Below are 18,368 nucleotides of genomic sequence, written 5' to 3'. Positions count from 1 at the left end.
TCAGCTCTGATCTCCAGCATCTGCAGACCTCACTTTCTCCTTGAGAAATATATCAGTCAAGATTGGATGGCTGTGCAGACTAAATGGGCTGTCTGGCTTAATTCCTGCTCCTATGTCTTGTGCTGAAACTCAGAGAGGGGTCATTGATTCTTCTGGCTATTATCACACTTGGGCTCCAATCTCTGCCACATGCTGTTCAGGCATGCATGCGAACACATTCTGATTAATGGCACATTCTTGTCATCTGGTGCACTGATAGAATTAGGAAAATGTAGCGAACACAAGTTTTGAATGTTGCTATTTCTCCCTCATCAATGTGCAGTGTCAATGAAGTTGTGTTGGCTGACAAGAAAAGCACTTTCATAACTTTAGAGACGTCTGCAAGGCTATATGAATGACCTGGGCAATTATCCAACAAGAGCAATATTTCGAATGTAGTATTTTCTTTGTACAATATGCTTTCCAGGCAGGCATGACAAACAGAGACAACCATGCCTGAAAGAAAGGGGAAAAAAAAGAATTTTGTGAATTAGAGTTCAGATGCTTCTTGCAGTAACTCATCAATGTCTCTGGTGTGTCAGACTGGTGCATAAACGAGGGTTTAAACCTAAAACCTAACTCAACCTTCTTAAACTAGCAAAAAGAGTTTAACTAATTAGATCGGAAAACCGAAATTGCTGGAAAAGCTCAGCATCTGTGAAGAGAAATCAGAGTTAACATTTCTGGTCCGGTGACCCTTTCTCAGTACTAATGGTAGCTAAGAAAATGTCAGTTTTCATGGAGAAGATACGGTTGGGGGGGGGGGGGGGGGGGGTGGGAAGGGTAAGGAGTAAACAATAGGTGGGGATAGAGTCCAAAGACAGAGAAGAGTTGGACAGACACAAGAGTGGATAACAGTCTGGGGGCTGGAAGTATGGTGAAGTGAATAGCCGTTAATGGAGACTGTTAGTGGCTACCAGTGGGTTGTGTGTAATATCAGGCTCTGTGATAACAAAGCCTGGTGTAGGGGGCTAGAAAATAGGACAGTTCAAGCCCCAGAGTTATTGAACTGGTATTGAACTGGATGTTGAGTCGAGAAGGCTCCAGGGTCCCAAAGCAGAAAATTAGGTGTTGTTCTTTCAGCTCATACTGAGCTTCACTGGAGCGCAGCAGAGAGATATTGGCCAGGGAACTGGGTGATGTGTTGAAGTGGCAGACAACTGGAAGGTCGCGGTCATTTTTGCAGGCAGAATGTAGGAGTTCTGCAAAGCAGTCATTCCCCCAATATAAAGGAGACCACATTGAGAGCAGCGAATGCAGTAGACATAGTCCAGATTGTGTGAAGTACTGGGAAAGCATTGTTTGACCTGGAAGTTGTGTTTGGGCTGAGGAGGTAAATGGGCAGGTGTTATACCTTAAGCAATTGCAGGAGAAGTTGCTGTGTGGGAGTGTTGGGAGTGAAGGAAAAGTGGACTACGGTCCCAGAGGGTCTGTGGGACTCAGCTGGCTGTCCGTTGCTTGGGGCATCCAGCCACTTCCGGGAGAGGAGGGCCACGTGATCTCTGGTAGCTTCAACACAAAAACGGGTTTTTATTTGATCACGGGTGAGAAAAAGACATTAACGATGAAGGGCAAATCATAGAGAGCCCTCTTTCTGGGAAAGTAGAGGGGGGAAGGCTGAAGTGTAGGAGATAGGTCAGACCTGGCTGACGGCCCTGTCAACAACGGTGCTGGGGAATCCTCTACTGAGGAAGAAAGTGGACGTTTTGGAGGCTCCCTTGTTGAAGTTGGCATGATCAGCACATATGAGACGGAGATGGAAATGGAAGAACAGAATGGAATAGGGTCCTTTCAGGAAGCAGGGTGAGAGACTATATATTCCAGGTAACTATGGGAGTCGGTTGGTTATAGTGGATATTAGTGGCCTGTCTATCCCCAGAAATAGAAACCGATGTTGAGGAAGGGAAAGGGGGAGTCAGAGATGGAAATTCAGAATCTGGTATAAAGCATCAGAGGAATCGTGGATGTAAGTGGGCAGGGACTGGGCTGAGGGAGAAAGGAAGAAGTCAATGTAGAAGAGTTCTGCGTGGCAGGAGCAGGTAGAAACAACTCTCTTATATCTTAGTCATCACCCCCACACATCAGGCCTTGTTATCACATGGTCTACTATTACACACAACCCATTGTTAGCCACTAACAGTTTCCATTAACAGTAATCCGCCCTCCCGGTCAGATTGTAAACCACTGCTGTGTCTGTCCAACTGTTCTTCTCTCTTTTTGGGCTCCATTCCCACCTATCATTTACTCCTTTCACACAGATCCGCAGTTCTTTCAGTTTTTATTTAACTAATTTGCGTTGACAGCAAACAAACACAATCGAACTAGAGATTAATGGGTCCAGGAACAAATTGCTGTCAAATAATTGGTGATGGACTACTGGTAGAAGGTTTCATTCAGCTTCCCGGACTGATGGAAGAACCCTAAAAGAGAAAACATGTTTTCTTGGAATTAACTGTTATACCAAAACGAAATATTTTATATAGCCAAGAAGAGCCACTGACCAGCAAGCCAAACTACCTTCGGCAAATTTGACAATAGCAAAAGACAAACTGCGAATGTGCTTCCGTTTGCCAATATTGTGCTGAAGGGTGATCCGATCAGAAATTCAGTGGATTGGTTGAGAACACATATTTTGAGAGCAGGCATATTTCAAAATCAGAGATGACCTACGTGTATGAGAGAAGACTCATTATTCTAGCTTCCATTTTGAAAATTGTCCTGAATGGGACAATTAGAAATTGCCAGGTTTACAGCAAGAGCTCAATCAGATCTCAAGATGGATTGAACATCTCATAACTCATTGTGAAATCTGTAATTACGTATGTTTGTCAGAACACAATCAGTGTTAGTCCTTTCATTGCTGAAAAAAAATTCAGTTGACCTAAACCTGCAGCGTTTGCATGAAGATACAAATGAGGAGAAGAGGAATAAGCTCAATGACCAGTCTTTAACTAAGTTATTAACACAGCCTGGTGAACAAATTGTCATAGCTATTTGATGTCAGATAAAAATCCGTTGCAAGTATTAATGTCAGCGCTAAGCCATCTGTAACCCTCAAGTAGCATGACTGAGTATGTAAATATATTGGGCTCATCATTAAGACAACTGGAAGGAAAATGAAGACGTATTCTTTAGGTTGGAATATAGATTTCACAAACTTGAACACACATGTATCAGCAGATTGGATGTAAAGGTTTGTTCCAAAAAGTTTGAGGATGAACTTCATAAGACTGTGTGGGAGCCACAGCTGAGGTGATTGGATTACCTACAGTGTGGAAACAGGCCCTTCGGCCCAATAAGTCCATACCAACCCTCTGAAGAGAAACCAACCCCCCCCCCATATTTACCCCTGACTAATTCACCTAACACTAGGGGCAATTTAGCATGGCCTGTGGGAGGAAACCAGAGCACCCAGAGGAAACCCACCCAGAGGAAACCCACACAGAGAATGTGCAAACTCCACGCAGGCAGTTGCCCGAGGCGGGAATTGAACCCTGGTCCCTGGCACTGTGAGGCAGCAGTGCTAACCACTGAGCCACCGTGCCACCCCATTGACTAGTATCCACACATTCAGGACACAGAGATCCAGGATACTGTCAAGAGGAAATTGCCTGGCACAGAATCAAGGACATTACAAAAAAGTACTTATTTCAACTGAGAAGTCATTTATGAAGGAAATTCGTAAGAATATAGATTACTGGATCATGTTTTGGCACTTTAGAAGTGATATTATATAAGGTAATTGTTCTGAAAACATTAATGTTGGAGACTTTCTTAGGATCTGACCAATCTAATCCTGTCATAGGACTTTGGTGGGGAAAGGCAGAAAATCTTAGGATCTCAGAGGACAAGTATGTTATCTCAGTCCCCTCAGTCCTAGTAACAGTGTTTAACTTACTAATATATTTTGTACCTGCTTGTTATCAAGCAATAAGCTGCATTTAGTTTATCACGAGTCTCTTCTTGTTAAGACTCATTAATGGTTTTCCTCTACCACTGTAAGTAGGCCCTTTGGAAAGGAAAGGAAATAGTCGTAACTATATGCTGATAGTAATTGGCATTAACACACATACAGTAATTACCACAACTGGTGAAGTTGTTTTAACATTAAATCCTATCACCAACAACTTACTAGATTCAAAAAAAGTGTTTAAATTATTAAATATTTCCACTCATATTACAAGCTTATGTGACTTCTTCCTCATAAATGTCATGGTTGAATTAGTCTACGTTCTTCATAGAACATCTGATAAGTTAAGGATTCGTTTCTGCACCAGGGTTTACCCTTCCACATGTAGAATCAGTTCCGTTTGAACTAACTTGCCCAAGGACGTATCTGAGCTGACTGAATTGCCATTTACTTCATTACAAACATAAATTAATTTTTTATTACAATTTTTTAATAAGTTTTACTTATTGTCTCTTTTTATTTTTGTTAACCCCCAAGCTTACCATTTTGTAATTTTATTTTCAAGGTCGAAAATTAAAGAATGCACGACCATTCCAAACTTCAGAGGATACCGACTCTTCAGTTGTGCAAAAGCAACAGAATACCACTGTCTCCATTGTCCCAAGGATTGGTGTACCAAGGATGCAGAAATTTCAGTGTCAACCCCTGTTTCTTGCTGTGTTGCAGTCCATCGAGCCTGATATGGTGTATGCAGGCTATGATAATACACAGCCTGATACATCCACCAGTTTGCTAACAAGTCTCAATGAACTAGGGGAAAGACAACTTGTGCGAGTTGTCAAATGGGCAAAGGTTTTACCAGGTAAGAAAGTGCACTTTCTGAATACTGTGTTTCACTGGCATCATTCAAACTGTGAATTTATGATACATAACATGCACAAATACATGTGCAAACCAGTAAAAAAATATGATTTACTATATGTTTTATTATTGAACCCATTTCTTTTTTCAGATTTTATGAAAGTCAAACATTCCTCATCCTAGAAAATAGAAATTTTAGTTTTAGAAATTGCAATTCACATCCACTATATTGTCAGTCTGTTACATCTAGCTGGTCTTTATTTTGGTATTTAGCAACTGGCATATTAGATTATGATATTATCTGTAGAAATAATTTTATATGTTGTAAAAATTACCAATTCTATTTAACATAAAAACAGAAATTTCACCTTGGGATGTGCTGTATTTATTAGCCGATTTTCACATTTTTAAATTAATTTGATTCTTCTCTATTTTCTGGAATCCACATTCATAAAATTCAAACTCTCATTTCCACAGGAACCATTCTCATTGATATATATTGCAAATTGCAGTTTTTCTCTATAAAATTTATTTTACATCATTCTTGTTTCGTTAAGTCTGTGGCTATATACTAATAAGTTCATGTTTGTTATTTGCCTATTAAAGAAATAATTTGTATCTTTCTCTTGCCTTATGTCCTTACAACATGGCAAAGGTCTTCATATTCATTAAGTTATTTTGGATGCAGTCACCGTTCTTCTGAGGCAAACCTGGGAATCAATTTTGTTTGCAGTTTGGTTTCTCGAATCACAATTTTAAATGAATTAATAGTTAATTTGTTTGCTAGTTTTGGGTAAAAGAAGGATATCAGGCCATCATCAAAATGTCTTGATTGAAAACTTACAAAGATGTTTTATATGCATCTGAATTGACAGATGTAGCCTCAGTTATATATTTAATCCAAAAGATGTTATCTTCCAACAAAGCTGTGCTAACTCTGTATGACACTGAAGCTTTTGTCTAGTTCTGTGCTTAAGTCCAGGAGTGGCACAACCCACACCTATTGACTTGAATGAAGTAAACTCCTACTGTACCTTCTCAGCAGTTCTTGGAGCAGTAAACGTAGTCATTTTAGGATGGAATGGCACCAAGATAGTCACGCTTAGTAATGGCAATCTTTGTTGCAATTAGGTTTATCTAAACCCTGTACCACCACACCACTGTATTGCTAATTAGCCAATTTTTTTTTTTTACTTTGACCTAGGACAAGAGAATTTGGCATTGAGTTTTAACTAGGGTTTGGATAATGCTTCATACCAATGCAATAATACATTTCATCAACTTAACTTAACAAACAATTGAAAGTTTACTGACATTGTGCTCATAAACCGTATATAGTTAGTTGGGTGAACACCACCAGTAACCCTGTAAATAATTTCCCCATGTTTTGAATCATGCCAACTTATGCATAAGATTTCCAAACTTACATGTTTACAGTTCTCCTCCCCTCCACTTGAATAAGTGATAATTCTCCATTTCTCTGTCAATCTATTTTCTATCCCTATCTGATATCTTAAGGATTTCGATGATAGAATGTGCCTATTTAAGAATAGAACTTCAAGGATTCCAGAAAGCTGAATGTATAGCTCACTAAAGAGGCTGTCTTAGAACTGTGATGTCTGCAATGAAACCAATAATCCTCACTCATGGGGAGTGGCTCTACAATGGGAGTGAAAGTCATCTTCTGCATTCAACTACCATTGCACTGGGTTTTTTCAAGCTATGTGAAGGGACACCTAACAGAACAAACAGTGTATTCCTGCTCACATGATATTGCTGATACATTGCTTGCTGGTTGAATGATTTTATTGCTGTTCTAACAACTACTAGTAACAACAGGAAATTTTTTGCACTTTTTTTCTCCAAAGGTAATACTTTCATTGACGGAACGTATATGTTCATTGAGACATCTTTCAACAGCATTTATGAATAAAAATAATTTTCTTCAATGTCCAGTTTTAATTTCCACCATGTAGATAATTGCCAGTTATCTTGAAAGTTACCTCAATTCCTTCACTCTGTGCAACTTAACAGTGCATCAAAACATGAAGACATTTACATATAAGAGATATGGATCTTGACAGACAGAATACTGTTGAGTTATGATTGATTGCACAAGTATGGAATCCTAGAATTGGAGCAGCAAAATAAAGAATGAGCAACCCATCTCCAAAAGGATGTAAATCGATCATGCAATGAGCATACCTAGTGAACATTGTATCACTGGAATAGTTCAGAGATGTCATGTTCAGCAATCCCTAAAGAAGTATCAGGAGGGGAACTGTTATGTGGAATGTCCAGGAGGAGAATGAAGAAAACCCTGAGGAGGAAAGAATCAATGGGGCATATATATAAAAAAAATTCCAGCATCTTTCAAGTAGCAAACTTAATGACAGTAATTAATTACTGGACAACCATTCAATTAAGTGTGGAAACTCCTGCTTAAGTATCTATTCTTCATATTCCCAATGAACTATCACAGCAGACCCAAATTATATTACACCCACCATGCATCAGAAATGCAGAAGTAAGGTCAAGTATGTATGAATTTTATGCACTAATTGAAATATAGATCTAAATCAATTTTGTGATGTATGACCTTGCTGGGATAAATTTTCAATTTGTTATCCATGCTAAAATCCACTGGGAATGAAGATGAGATGATTTCCACAGCAGTCTTGTATTAAAGCTGCAAACTGATATTTGCAGAAACCTGGAAGCAAGTCAGTGGCCAATCCATTTATTTTGGTGTGGTAATTGTGATATGAGGTATAAAAGAAAGCAAGTTGGTGTTTGGAAAGAAGTTAAATGCAATGTAACTGAGCAGAAAAATAAACCATTCATACAGTTGGGGTAAGAGCATATGACGTCCTGAAGGAGATATATCTTTAATCAAAATTAAGGGAGTGACTTCAGACTGCAGAGTTAGAAAACATTATTCAGGTTAATTTGCATGATGCCTTTATAAAATGATGCATCACAGATAAGCACAGGGAAAACTGACACCAGGCCGGAAAACAGGTCTTGAAGAACACTTAAAGTGTTCATACTTGATTCAGATATTTGATTTAGGAAACTGTCAGGTAACCTCACCATGGCATTTTGCTGAGATCTGCCACCTTTTTTCTATTTACAATTAGATCTCTAGGTATTGCTGAAAACATTTGCTTCAATCACATTCTCTTGCCATTCTTAGCAGAGTACACTTTTTAATTACCCTCTCTACCAAATAAGGCAACCAATCTTTGCCTCACTTATTAAAATTAAATACAAAATATCTGATTTTGGCAACTGTAGAACATACCTCCTTTGTTTCCAGGCAAAAATGGACGTTGATACTTTTAATTTTAAATTATTTAAATAGATTTTCTGTGAATGCAAATTCTTTATTTACCCCTACATCAAATAAAAGTTCAGTTATTTCTACCTTGTAATTATTTTTTCAAGATAACCAACCAATTCAATGGGTAGTGTAACAGCTGCTGAGATCTCTGAATAAGGTTGACAAGGTGCACATTTAAATTGATGTACTGAAGCTATGTATATGTATGTACAACGCAAACATGTTTTAAGACAAGATAGAAGTGTCATTTTTTTAAAAAGTTAGATTCAGTGCAACTAAGATCTTAAATCTGATTTTAAAGGTCATTGTGACAACTAAACATTTTTTACACTTTGTATCAGATTCTGGACCTCTTACTGAGATATTTGTATCATCGATAGTCACAGGTGAGGTGCCGGAAGACTAGAGGTTGGCTAACGTGGTGCCACTGTTTAAGAAAGGTGTTGAGGACAAGCCAGGGAACTATAGACCAATGAGTCTGACGTCGGCGATGAGCAGGTTGTTGGAGGGAATCCTGAGGGACAGGATGTACATGTATTTGGAAAGGCAAGGACTGATTAGGGATAGTCAACATGATTTTGTGCATGGGAAATAATGTCTCACAAACTTGATTGAGTTTTCTGAAGAAGTAACAAAGAAGGTTGATGAGGGCAGAGCGGTAGATGTGATCTATATGGACTTCAGTAAGGCGTTTAACAAGGTTCTCCATGGGAGACTGGTTAGCAAGGTTAGATCTCATGGAATACAGGGAGAACTTGCCATTTGGATACAGAACTGGCTCAAAGGTAGAGGACAGAGGGTGGTGGTGGAGGTTGTTTTTCAGACTGGAGGCCTGTGACCAGTGGATGCCACAAGGATTGGTGCTGGATTCACTACTTTTCATCGTTTATATAAATGATATGAATGTGAGCATAAGAGGTTAAGTTAGTAAGTTTGCTGATGACACCAAAATTGGAGGTGTAGCGGACAGCGAGGAAGATTACCTCCGATTACAATAGAATCTTGATCAGATGGGCCTGAGAAGTGGCAGATGGAGTTTAATTTAGATAAATGTGAGGTGCTGCGTTTTGTGAAAGCAAATCTTAGCAGGACTTATACACTTAATGGTATGGTCCTAGGGAGTGTTGCTGAACAAAGAGACCTTGGAGTGCAGTTTCATAGCTTCTTGAAAGTGGAGTCCCAGGTAGAGAGGATAGTGAAAAAGGCATTTTGTATACTTTCTTTTATTGGTCAGACTATTGAGTATAGGAGCTGGGAGATCATATTGCAGCTATACAGAACATTGGTTAAGCCACTGTTGGAATGTTACGTGCAGTTCTGGTCTCCTTTCTATTGAAAAGATGTTGTGAAACTTGAAAGGGTTCAAAAAAGATTTACAAGGATGTTGCCAGGGTTGGAAGATTTGAGCTATAGAGAGAGGTTGAATAGCCTAGGGCTGTTTTCCCTGGAGCGTCAGAGGCTGAGGGGTGACCTCATAAAGGTTTATAAAATCATGAGGGGCATTGATATGATAAATAGATAAAGTCTTTTCCCTAGATGGGGGAGTCTAGAACTAGAGGACATGGGTTTAGGGTGAGAGGGGAAAGATATAAAAGAGAGCTAAGGGGCAACATTTTCACTCGGAGAGTGATACGCATATGGAATGAGCTGCCAGAGGAAGTGGTGGAAGCTGGTACAATTGTACCATTTAAAAGACATCTGGATGGGTATATGAATAGGAGAGGTTTGGAGGGATATTGGCCAGGTGCGGGCTGGTGGGACTAGATTGGGTTGGGATATCTGATCGACATGGACAAGTTGGACCGAAGTGTGTGTTTCCGTGCTGCACATCCCTATGACTAAATTCAATAGTCTTGTCTAATTCACAGTTTTGGTGTAGAACTGACGATGAAAGAAATTATTAGTAAACAAAATATTACTGAAGAAGTTAATCCTATATGAACTAAACAAATTCCTGGACCTGATGGTGATCTTGTTAGTGTTTTAAAGTATATACAAGAATAATGAAAGCAATAGCTTTGATTTTTCAAAATTTCCTGGAATCTAATCAAATAGTTATGAATTAAAAGAAAACATGCACAAGTATGCTAATCAGGAATGAGAAAGGAGAGAAATGAAGCCAGATTAATAGTCATACAGCCAAATAGCATTGAAACAGCACTGTCCAACTCGTCAATGCTGACGAAGTTTACCAAGAGAAAATAGACCCATTTGCCGGCATTTGGTCCATATCCCTACATGTCAAGGACAATACTGGCTCAAGAAGCTAACTTACTTCCACTTTGTTGAAGGCAATTAGTTATAGGAAGTAATTTTTTTCTTAGCAAGTAACTGTCACATCCCATAAATTAATACAGTAAATTAGGATGTATGGAGAAGAAACAGGCTCTTTGGCTTTTCCCCTTAAATGGGTCAATATTATTTGTTCCAACTACACCTGGTGTTCCTTATTCTCACCACTCTTTTACTAAATAAGTTTGTTCTTAATTTTGAATTGGATATTTTTCATGACTGTGTTATAATGATAGCCTGAAGTTATGCCGTTACCCACAAGAGAAAACACTCTCACTGTATCAAGTATGTCAAAAAGCTTGTTAATTTTGAAAAACTCTTGCGAGTCACTGCTCAGCCTTTTTTAATTTAAGAGAGGGAAACACCAGTGTTATGGTCCCTATAAAATCCCATAACATGAAGAGAAAAGAACCCCAAACCAATGCTTTTGGGACAAAAATTATGACACAATTTCACTTAGAATATACAGTCAATTCCAATATCAATATAAAATCAATGGATAATTTGAATTTTGTTTTAAATAGTTGATGCAACAAAGTTGTATCATTGAAAATTACAGATATTTACATTAGTTTACCTCTACATCTGGCACGACGTGCAGTTTCAGAGTTCCCTAATCTGGCCGCTGGTATGCAGGATCTCTCCCTTTTCCTAAGCAATTGATTAGGCTCTTAAGTTACATTTAGTGGCAGTTATATCTAAGGTTTCTGGAAATGAACTGTCTGCAGTTACAGTCTAACATAAGTCCTGCTATTCCCCAGACTTGCGCCAACTGTTTGACTTATTTACAGTTACCCAATTTACCCGATTTTCAGACCAAGATTTATAGAAAGCATGGACCATCCCAAAATTATTTTAAAATTAAAGTAATTATACTATAGCTACAGGTAAACAGATATATACCATTGACATATGACACGACTAACTAATACCTAAATTGCCTTCTTGTTCCCTACTTAGAAATATATACATACAGTCAAACAAGTAAGGAAAGAGAACAGGACCTTCTGCTAAGGAGAACAACTACACACACTTCTGTGTTCTTTTCTTTTCCTCTGTCTGTGTCTGTGTCTCTGTAGCTTGTCTCCAGTTCCAACCAGCTCAGTTAGCTGAGAACCATTCAGCTTCATTCATAAACACTTCCTTGACTCCTGATTGTCTGCTCATTGTTGGAACCAACAGCCACAAAAACTGAGTTCACACTCTGTGTCACATTCCTTGTTGTGAAGTTATGCAACCTTCCTGGTAAATCTCTGTTTTTAAAAGCATTTCTTTCTCATTGGAGTCCACAGGTTTTAAAAACTCAAAAATAAAAAGGCAGTCCTTATGCAAGCTAAGGACATGGGGCACAAAAACAGAAATTGCTGGAAATTCTCAGCATGTCTGGCAGCATCTGTGGAGAGAAATCACGAGTTAACATTTCAGATCCAGTGACCCTTCTTCAGAACTGAAGGTAGTTAGGAGAAAGTTTTTTTTTATGTAGAAGATAGGGTGGGGTAAGGGGTAAAGGGTATATGATAGGTGGAGATAGAGTCAAAGAAGAGAGAAGGACAGTTGCACAGACAAAAGAGTGGATAACATTCTGCCTAGGAGAACGTATGGCTGCTAATGTGGATAATTAGTATCTAACAATGGATAGTGTGTAATAGTAGCACATGAGATAACAAGGCCTGCTGTGGATGTGTTAGCGTGAGGACATAGGAGAAGATGTCTGAAGCCCTAAAATTGTTGAACTCGATATTGAACACTGCAGCAAGCCTGAGACATAGAACAAGGTGGTGTGTTGAAGTGACAGGCAACTGGAAGCTCAGCGTCTTTTTTGTGGACAGAAAGTAGATGTTCTGCTGAGCGGTCACCCAGTTTGCGCTTCGTTTCCTCAACGTCAAGGAGACCACAGTGTGAGCAATTAATGCAGTAGACTAGTTTGAATGAAGTGCAGTTAAAGCACTGCTTCATCTGAAGGTGTGTTTGGGCCCTTGAATATTTAGGAGGGAGGAATTAAATGGGCAGGTATTACAGGGGAAGGTGCCATGGGGCTGTGGGGGTGGATGTTGAGAGTGAAGGAGGAGTGAATCAGGGTGTCCTCGGGGAAGGCTGACAAGGGAGGGGAGGGGACGTATGTGTCTAGAGGTGGCAGTAATGCCGGTTAATGATCCTCTTCATGTGATGGGATGATAGGTGAGGAAAAGAAGGTCCCTTTCACTATGTTGGGAGGGAAGAGAGGGTGTGAGGGCTGAGCTGTGGGAGATTATATGGACCTGGCTGAGGTCAACTGTAGTGCTGTGGAATCCTCAGTTGAGTCTCCTTTGTCAAAATTGGAATCATTAGAACAGATGCAGCATCAGATAAAATAATTTTGTTGCATTTGAACTTATATAGAATCAAACGTTCTGTTCAGAACTTGGGTTAATAGAGCAGTAGCCAAAACTCATGATTCTGTGTCATGAATTCAAAACTCTGGGTTTTTACAGGAACAATACCATTATTCTAATATTTCTTTCTGTAAACGCAAATGTCATTTTGATTTGGCAACACTATTAAATGGCTATTACACCTAATAGTAGCACACGCGTGTTCTAGATATTCATTCGCTAGACCTGGCAATGTCATGATTAACAGGAACTGTCTCATCAAGCTCCAGGTCGGCACAGAAACAATTTCAATATTGCACCATTTTCTAGAAGGACGCCTACAGATAATTTGCAGCACAGGAATAGCATTATTAGTAGCAGTCAAAGTCACCTACTCTCTCAAATTTTATATAACCAGTTTCCTTAGGGCTAGCACAAGTGATATCTGAAATAACTAACAATCTGCTGAACATGGATGTATTAAACAAATGATTTTGCATAGATTAAGAACTCTAGATCATGATGGATGATGCCTGCTTTTCAGGTATTAGCCACAAAGTTTTCACTCTAAGGAATTTATCTGTGTCATTCTCATTTGAAGACTCTGGCTCTGAGTGTGAAGGATGAAGGTGGTCTTTGATATCAAATAAGTGTTGCCATTCATAAAGCAAGACGATCCTATTCAGCCCAGGTGTGCTACATCAGAAAAAGAATACAATGTAGAAAAAGACATTTACTTCCCAGAATATTTGTAAAACATATTGGCATCACAACAGCACCTAAATATCCTGACAGATAACAGAGTGCTTCATAGTACATTTGGTCTCCAAGATCGTTTGCTGCAAGACTCTGCAATAAAGAACAGGACAAGGCCTTGATGGTGATGCAGATTGATGCTGACATAGAAACATCTGTGTACCAAATGACAGTTGTAAGGTATAGTAATATGGGATACACATTCAACACGTTTTTCAACCAACTATTTAAAGATTTCATCAGTTCATCAAATGATCCAAAACACTCTGCACTAATTACCATTCACAGTGGCCTTGTGTTGTACTGCCACCATATTCTGCAACATTAGACATTCACTTTAGAGCATCTTTGTTTGGATCTCAAGCGTTTTTTTTATAACATATGTCCATGTAGGAGACTGCTTCCTGGGGTCAATTATTGGAATCAAAGTTATCCTGCGTTATTCAGTTTTTTTAAAAGATGTACCAAAGGCACTGAAATAGAAATGAATATTTGGAGGTCTGTACATAAATAGTAAATGTCAGAAAAAAGCAAGAACATCCAATGACAGCAGAAACAGAAAGTGTGAAAAAGTTGGAGATCAATTTCAAAATCTTGCACTGGACAACTAGAATTATTTTATCCTATGTTCACCTGGATCAAGCTTGCCCTCGTACTTAATCTTTCTGTTTATATATTTTTTAATCAACCTGTCCAAAATTGTTATTACACACCTCTGGAGCAGTTGAGACTTGTTTTTTTGGCTCAAAGATATGGATACTACCACTACATCAACCCAAATCTCAACTTTTTAAAAAGTTAACCTGTTTTCTGAATCAGTCTATTCCAAGGTGTTATTATATACCTCTGGAGCCAATGGAACTTGAACACTTTGCAACAAAAGTGCCCCCAAGAATGATTGGCTAGTATGGAGATTGAACCCATGGCCTTGGCATTATTGGCATCAAACATTGATCACCTGAAGCTAATCGACCATTTAAAACTGAACTCGACCTATTTTTCTAATCAACCTGTTCTGGGACCATATTACATACTTCTGGATTAGGTAGGACTTGAACCCTGGCCTCTCGGTTCAGGGATAGGGACACTACCACAGTGCCAGAGATGTTATTGCACACTTCTGGAGCAGATGGACTTGATCACAATCCTCTCAGTCCAAGATTAGGGATGCTATCACTGCATAACAAGAGGATCCCAAACTCAAATCAAAATACAAAGTCCAATGAACATCACCTATTTTCAGTCAACTTTGCAGCTGTTCTATTTGAATCTTAACAGGACCTGCGTTTCTAACTCTGAACCTTTCCTGTGAGGAATCACTGCAGGAATTGGATTTAAGATTATAACAGACACCAGTAATTCAGTCAAAGAACACTGTCAAGGATGCATAACACAAAATGGAGAAGTAGCTTACTTTACGTATGTTAATGTGTATGTTGGCAGTGCAGTTTGTCGAATGTAGTGTCTGTCTTGTATTGCATTAGAATTCCAGCTCTAAGATCAATCTTCACTGCTTTTATGTGATCTTCTAACCTCTTTATACCACTGGTGTGGCCAGCCACAAAAATCTAGATCACAAGTGATTGCTAAACGTTTGTGAGAAGATTTGTAGCTCGGGTGCTCGTTGTTATGGTTCTGTTCACCGAGCTGGGAATTTGTGTTGCAGACGTTTCGTTCCCCTCTCTAAGTGACATCCTTAGTGCTTGGGTGCTTCCTGTGAAGCGCTACTATGATGTTTCCTCCAGCATTTATATTGATTTGTATCTGCTGCTTCCGGTTGTCAGATCCAGCTGTCCGTTGCAGTGGTTGGTATATTGGGTCCAGGTCGATGTGCTTATTGATTGAATCTATGGATGAGGCTCCCAAGTACTGAGGATGTCACCTAGACAGGGGACGAAACATCTGCAACGCAAATTCCCAGCTCGGCAAACAGAACCACAACAGTGATTGCTAAGTATGGCATTCAATAAATAAATTGATGTATAATGCAACAACAACTGGTATTTGTAAATCAGTCTTAATGTAATAAACCATCACAAGGTGCTTCAAATGAGCATTATAAGACAAACAGAGATATGAGGGCATGTGACCAAAAGCTTGGTCGAAGAGCACATTTTATGGAGTATTTTAAAGGAAGAAGACAGGGAGCAGTTCATGAAGAAATTTGAAAAACAGGATGAGAATATTAGAATTGAGACATGGTTTGAGAGGGACCCTCTGTAGTTCGGTGAGCCCTAAGCCAGTCAGTGAATAGGATTTGGTGAAATTTAAGACATGGAGAATAGAATTACCTCAAAGGTTTTTGGAGTAGAGGAAAATCTGGTCAGGAGAGGGATGGGGGTATCAAGTTTAGAGATAACAATTTTGTTTACAATTAAGCCTGGAACATCCTTTTATATGTTATTAAAAGGTTATTTGTGGTTTACTGAACTATCAAAGCTTATCGATCTCACAAACAATTTTGCTGTTTTCTGTTGATAAACCAGAATTATGAGCTCCTAATCAACTGTGAGCTCCAGTTAGAATGAGATAAAGTCCTAAAGTTAATCAAAACATATATTTACTCATAAAAACTGTTGTAGTCTTTGATATTGCACATTTAAGAAAATTTATTTTATCACTCATGTTACAAACCTTACTAAAAACAGAAAAAGTAGGTAGTCTGTGATGACCACTCTCCCTTCAGAAGTTTACAATTTGCCAGGCATGAGAGGAAATGGCTTGATGATTGGCAACATCAGTACTAGACAGGGCTGATTCACATGAAGAGTACTTGCATTGTATATTCCAAGGAGATCTAGCTGGTAGATCCCTAGCTGTATTTGCTTAAACCCTGCTGTTTGCCAGTGCACGTACTGCTTTTACAGGAAATTTCCTTCAGAGTAGTGCTAGATTTAATGTTAAATGACTTAAAATGAGGCTTTGATATCAAGTAAAAACACCATTTTAGCTTAAATTGCCAACTTTATATAATATGAGAAATAAGTGCCCTATACTGCATGCAGACTGTTACCCAGTATAAAATGCTAATAGCTCATTTGAACCTTTGAGCATGTAACTGTGCTAGATGAATACAGCACAGTTACTTTATCCTATTAAAAACTGATATGGATTTAGCACTCCTTGGAAGACACAGCAGCCTTCCTTTCTGCACTGCTGATACTGCTACTCAGTACTCATTGACATTTTTGATTTTTTTTAACCATGCTATGACTTGTCTTACTCATTCTGGTAATTGATCTGTACATTGAAATCTCTTTCAGAGTGAAGTTCTAGATCATGCAGGTTATTTTGTCAAACTTTACAGAATTGGAGAGGGTAGAGGTGAGGCTTGGATTTGTAAGTCTTATCAGACCAGACTTTTAAAGAGTGGTTTTGAAATACCAATTTGATAATTCTGATTGAAACACAGGCTTTAAAATTCTTACATTCTATCCAAAGTTGGTACATAGACATTTGGGTCTGATCTGCAAAGATCATCCTGATTATACTGGGGTAGTCCTTTCCACCCTTTATTGACTTTCAAAATCGGTAAAACAGATGGCTTTCTTAAAATGAAGCTGCTGTGAAAGCTACTGAGTAAGTACACATTGAAATGCATGAGTCTATGCTCGTGGTTAGATATTACATGCAAGGTGAAATACAGTAATCCTTTTATAGTTTGTAATGGGCATAAAGTCGTGTATAGATTGCCCAAATTAGTCCAGTTCATAATCCTTTGGATTTAAGACATCTGCGAATTTAACAAGCTTTTGGAATTGTTTCCTTCGTACTTTTCCTATTAGTCAGCAACTAATCTTAGAAAGTATTGGTCCAACTGAATAACACATTTATGACTTTAATACAACTGTGGGCAGCAAACTGCTGAAAGTTTGCACACCAATACTGGAAGGAATTCTACACATAAAATTTATGATTAGGCTGACTTTGACTGCTATTGTGTGATATGCATGTTAGATTGTTGACTGCAAATTCTTCTCAAGGTGATACTCATGCTTTCCTGCTAGACTTTACCACAATTGGGCATATTTCTGCAATCATTAACAGTACAAAATATGGAAGCTTTAATGTGCAGCAAAAGATAGTATTTGGTGGTGAATTTTGCATTCAGTGTGACATCAAATGTGGTTTAGCTGCCAGGTCCAGTGCTGGTACTGCACTGAATACAGTCCCAGTCCTGCATATGGGCAATACATGCAGGGTTTTCAATGAAAAGTCCAATATTCTCACTCCAAGCTCTGCAGTAGCACAAGGTCCATTTGAACTGAATGCATTGAGCAAAGAAAGTTACTGCGCAATATAACACTTCACTGTTAAAGGTCTGATCTTTGGTTATTGGTCTCCTGCATAAATTGAGCACTTTATCAGTCGCATAATAGATTTATCTTATCGCAATTCAGAAATGAACCGAAACAGCAGCATATACCAACATTTTACCTTCTTACTGTTACTATTTTTGGCTCTTATCACATATTTGTTGACAGCAATGCCTAAGCTTTTTTTTCAAGTGAGGAGCTGTTATCTAAACCATTTATAACTCAAGAAATTAACAGGAACTACAATTATTTATTAGAAGCTTCCCTAAAAATGGCTTATGTAGATAAGATGACCATGCTTAGATTTGCTGATCATAATGAAATGAAAATATAAACAGCATTTGAATTTAGTTTGAATCAATACTGGCATAGTAAATTAACCATGAGTTTGAGAATGTGGTTAAAAATATGCAACCTGATTAGTGCACAAAACTCCAAATATCTATGTATTCACTTGCACCATGGTTAATTTTTGTTCTTTATGTTTTTTTTCTGCTAAG

The 18,368-nt window shown here is 38.6% G+C and overlaps 1 protein-coding gene across 3 annotated transcripts in view; it reads left to right on the top strand.

The window, feature by feature from the left end:
* Positions 1 to 18,368, top strand: part of ar (androgen receptor) — a 209,383-nt gene that overhangs the window by 125,540 nt on the left and 65,475 nt on the right. For all 3 annotated transcript variants that reach the window (XM_060832444.1, XM_060832446.1, XM_060832445.1), the window contains exon 4: positions 4,515 to 4,811. In XM_060832444.1, the coding sequence (XP_060688427.1) occupies positions 4,515 to 4,811 (297 nt within the window). The remainder of the gene's footprint in view (positions 1 to 4,514; positions 4,812 to 18,368) is intronic.

The sequence above is a fragment of the Hemiscyllium ocellatum genome, chromosome 11 (genome assembly GCF_020745735.1).
Source record: "Hemiscyllium ocellatum isolate sHemOce1 chromosome 11, sHemOce1.pat.X.cur, whole genome shotgun sequence".
NCBI lineage: Eukaryota > Metazoa > Chordata > Chondrichthyes > Orectolobiformes > Hemiscylliidae > Hemiscyllium > Hemiscyllium ocellatum.
This window is presented reverse-complemented; position numbering and strand designations above follow the sequence as displayed.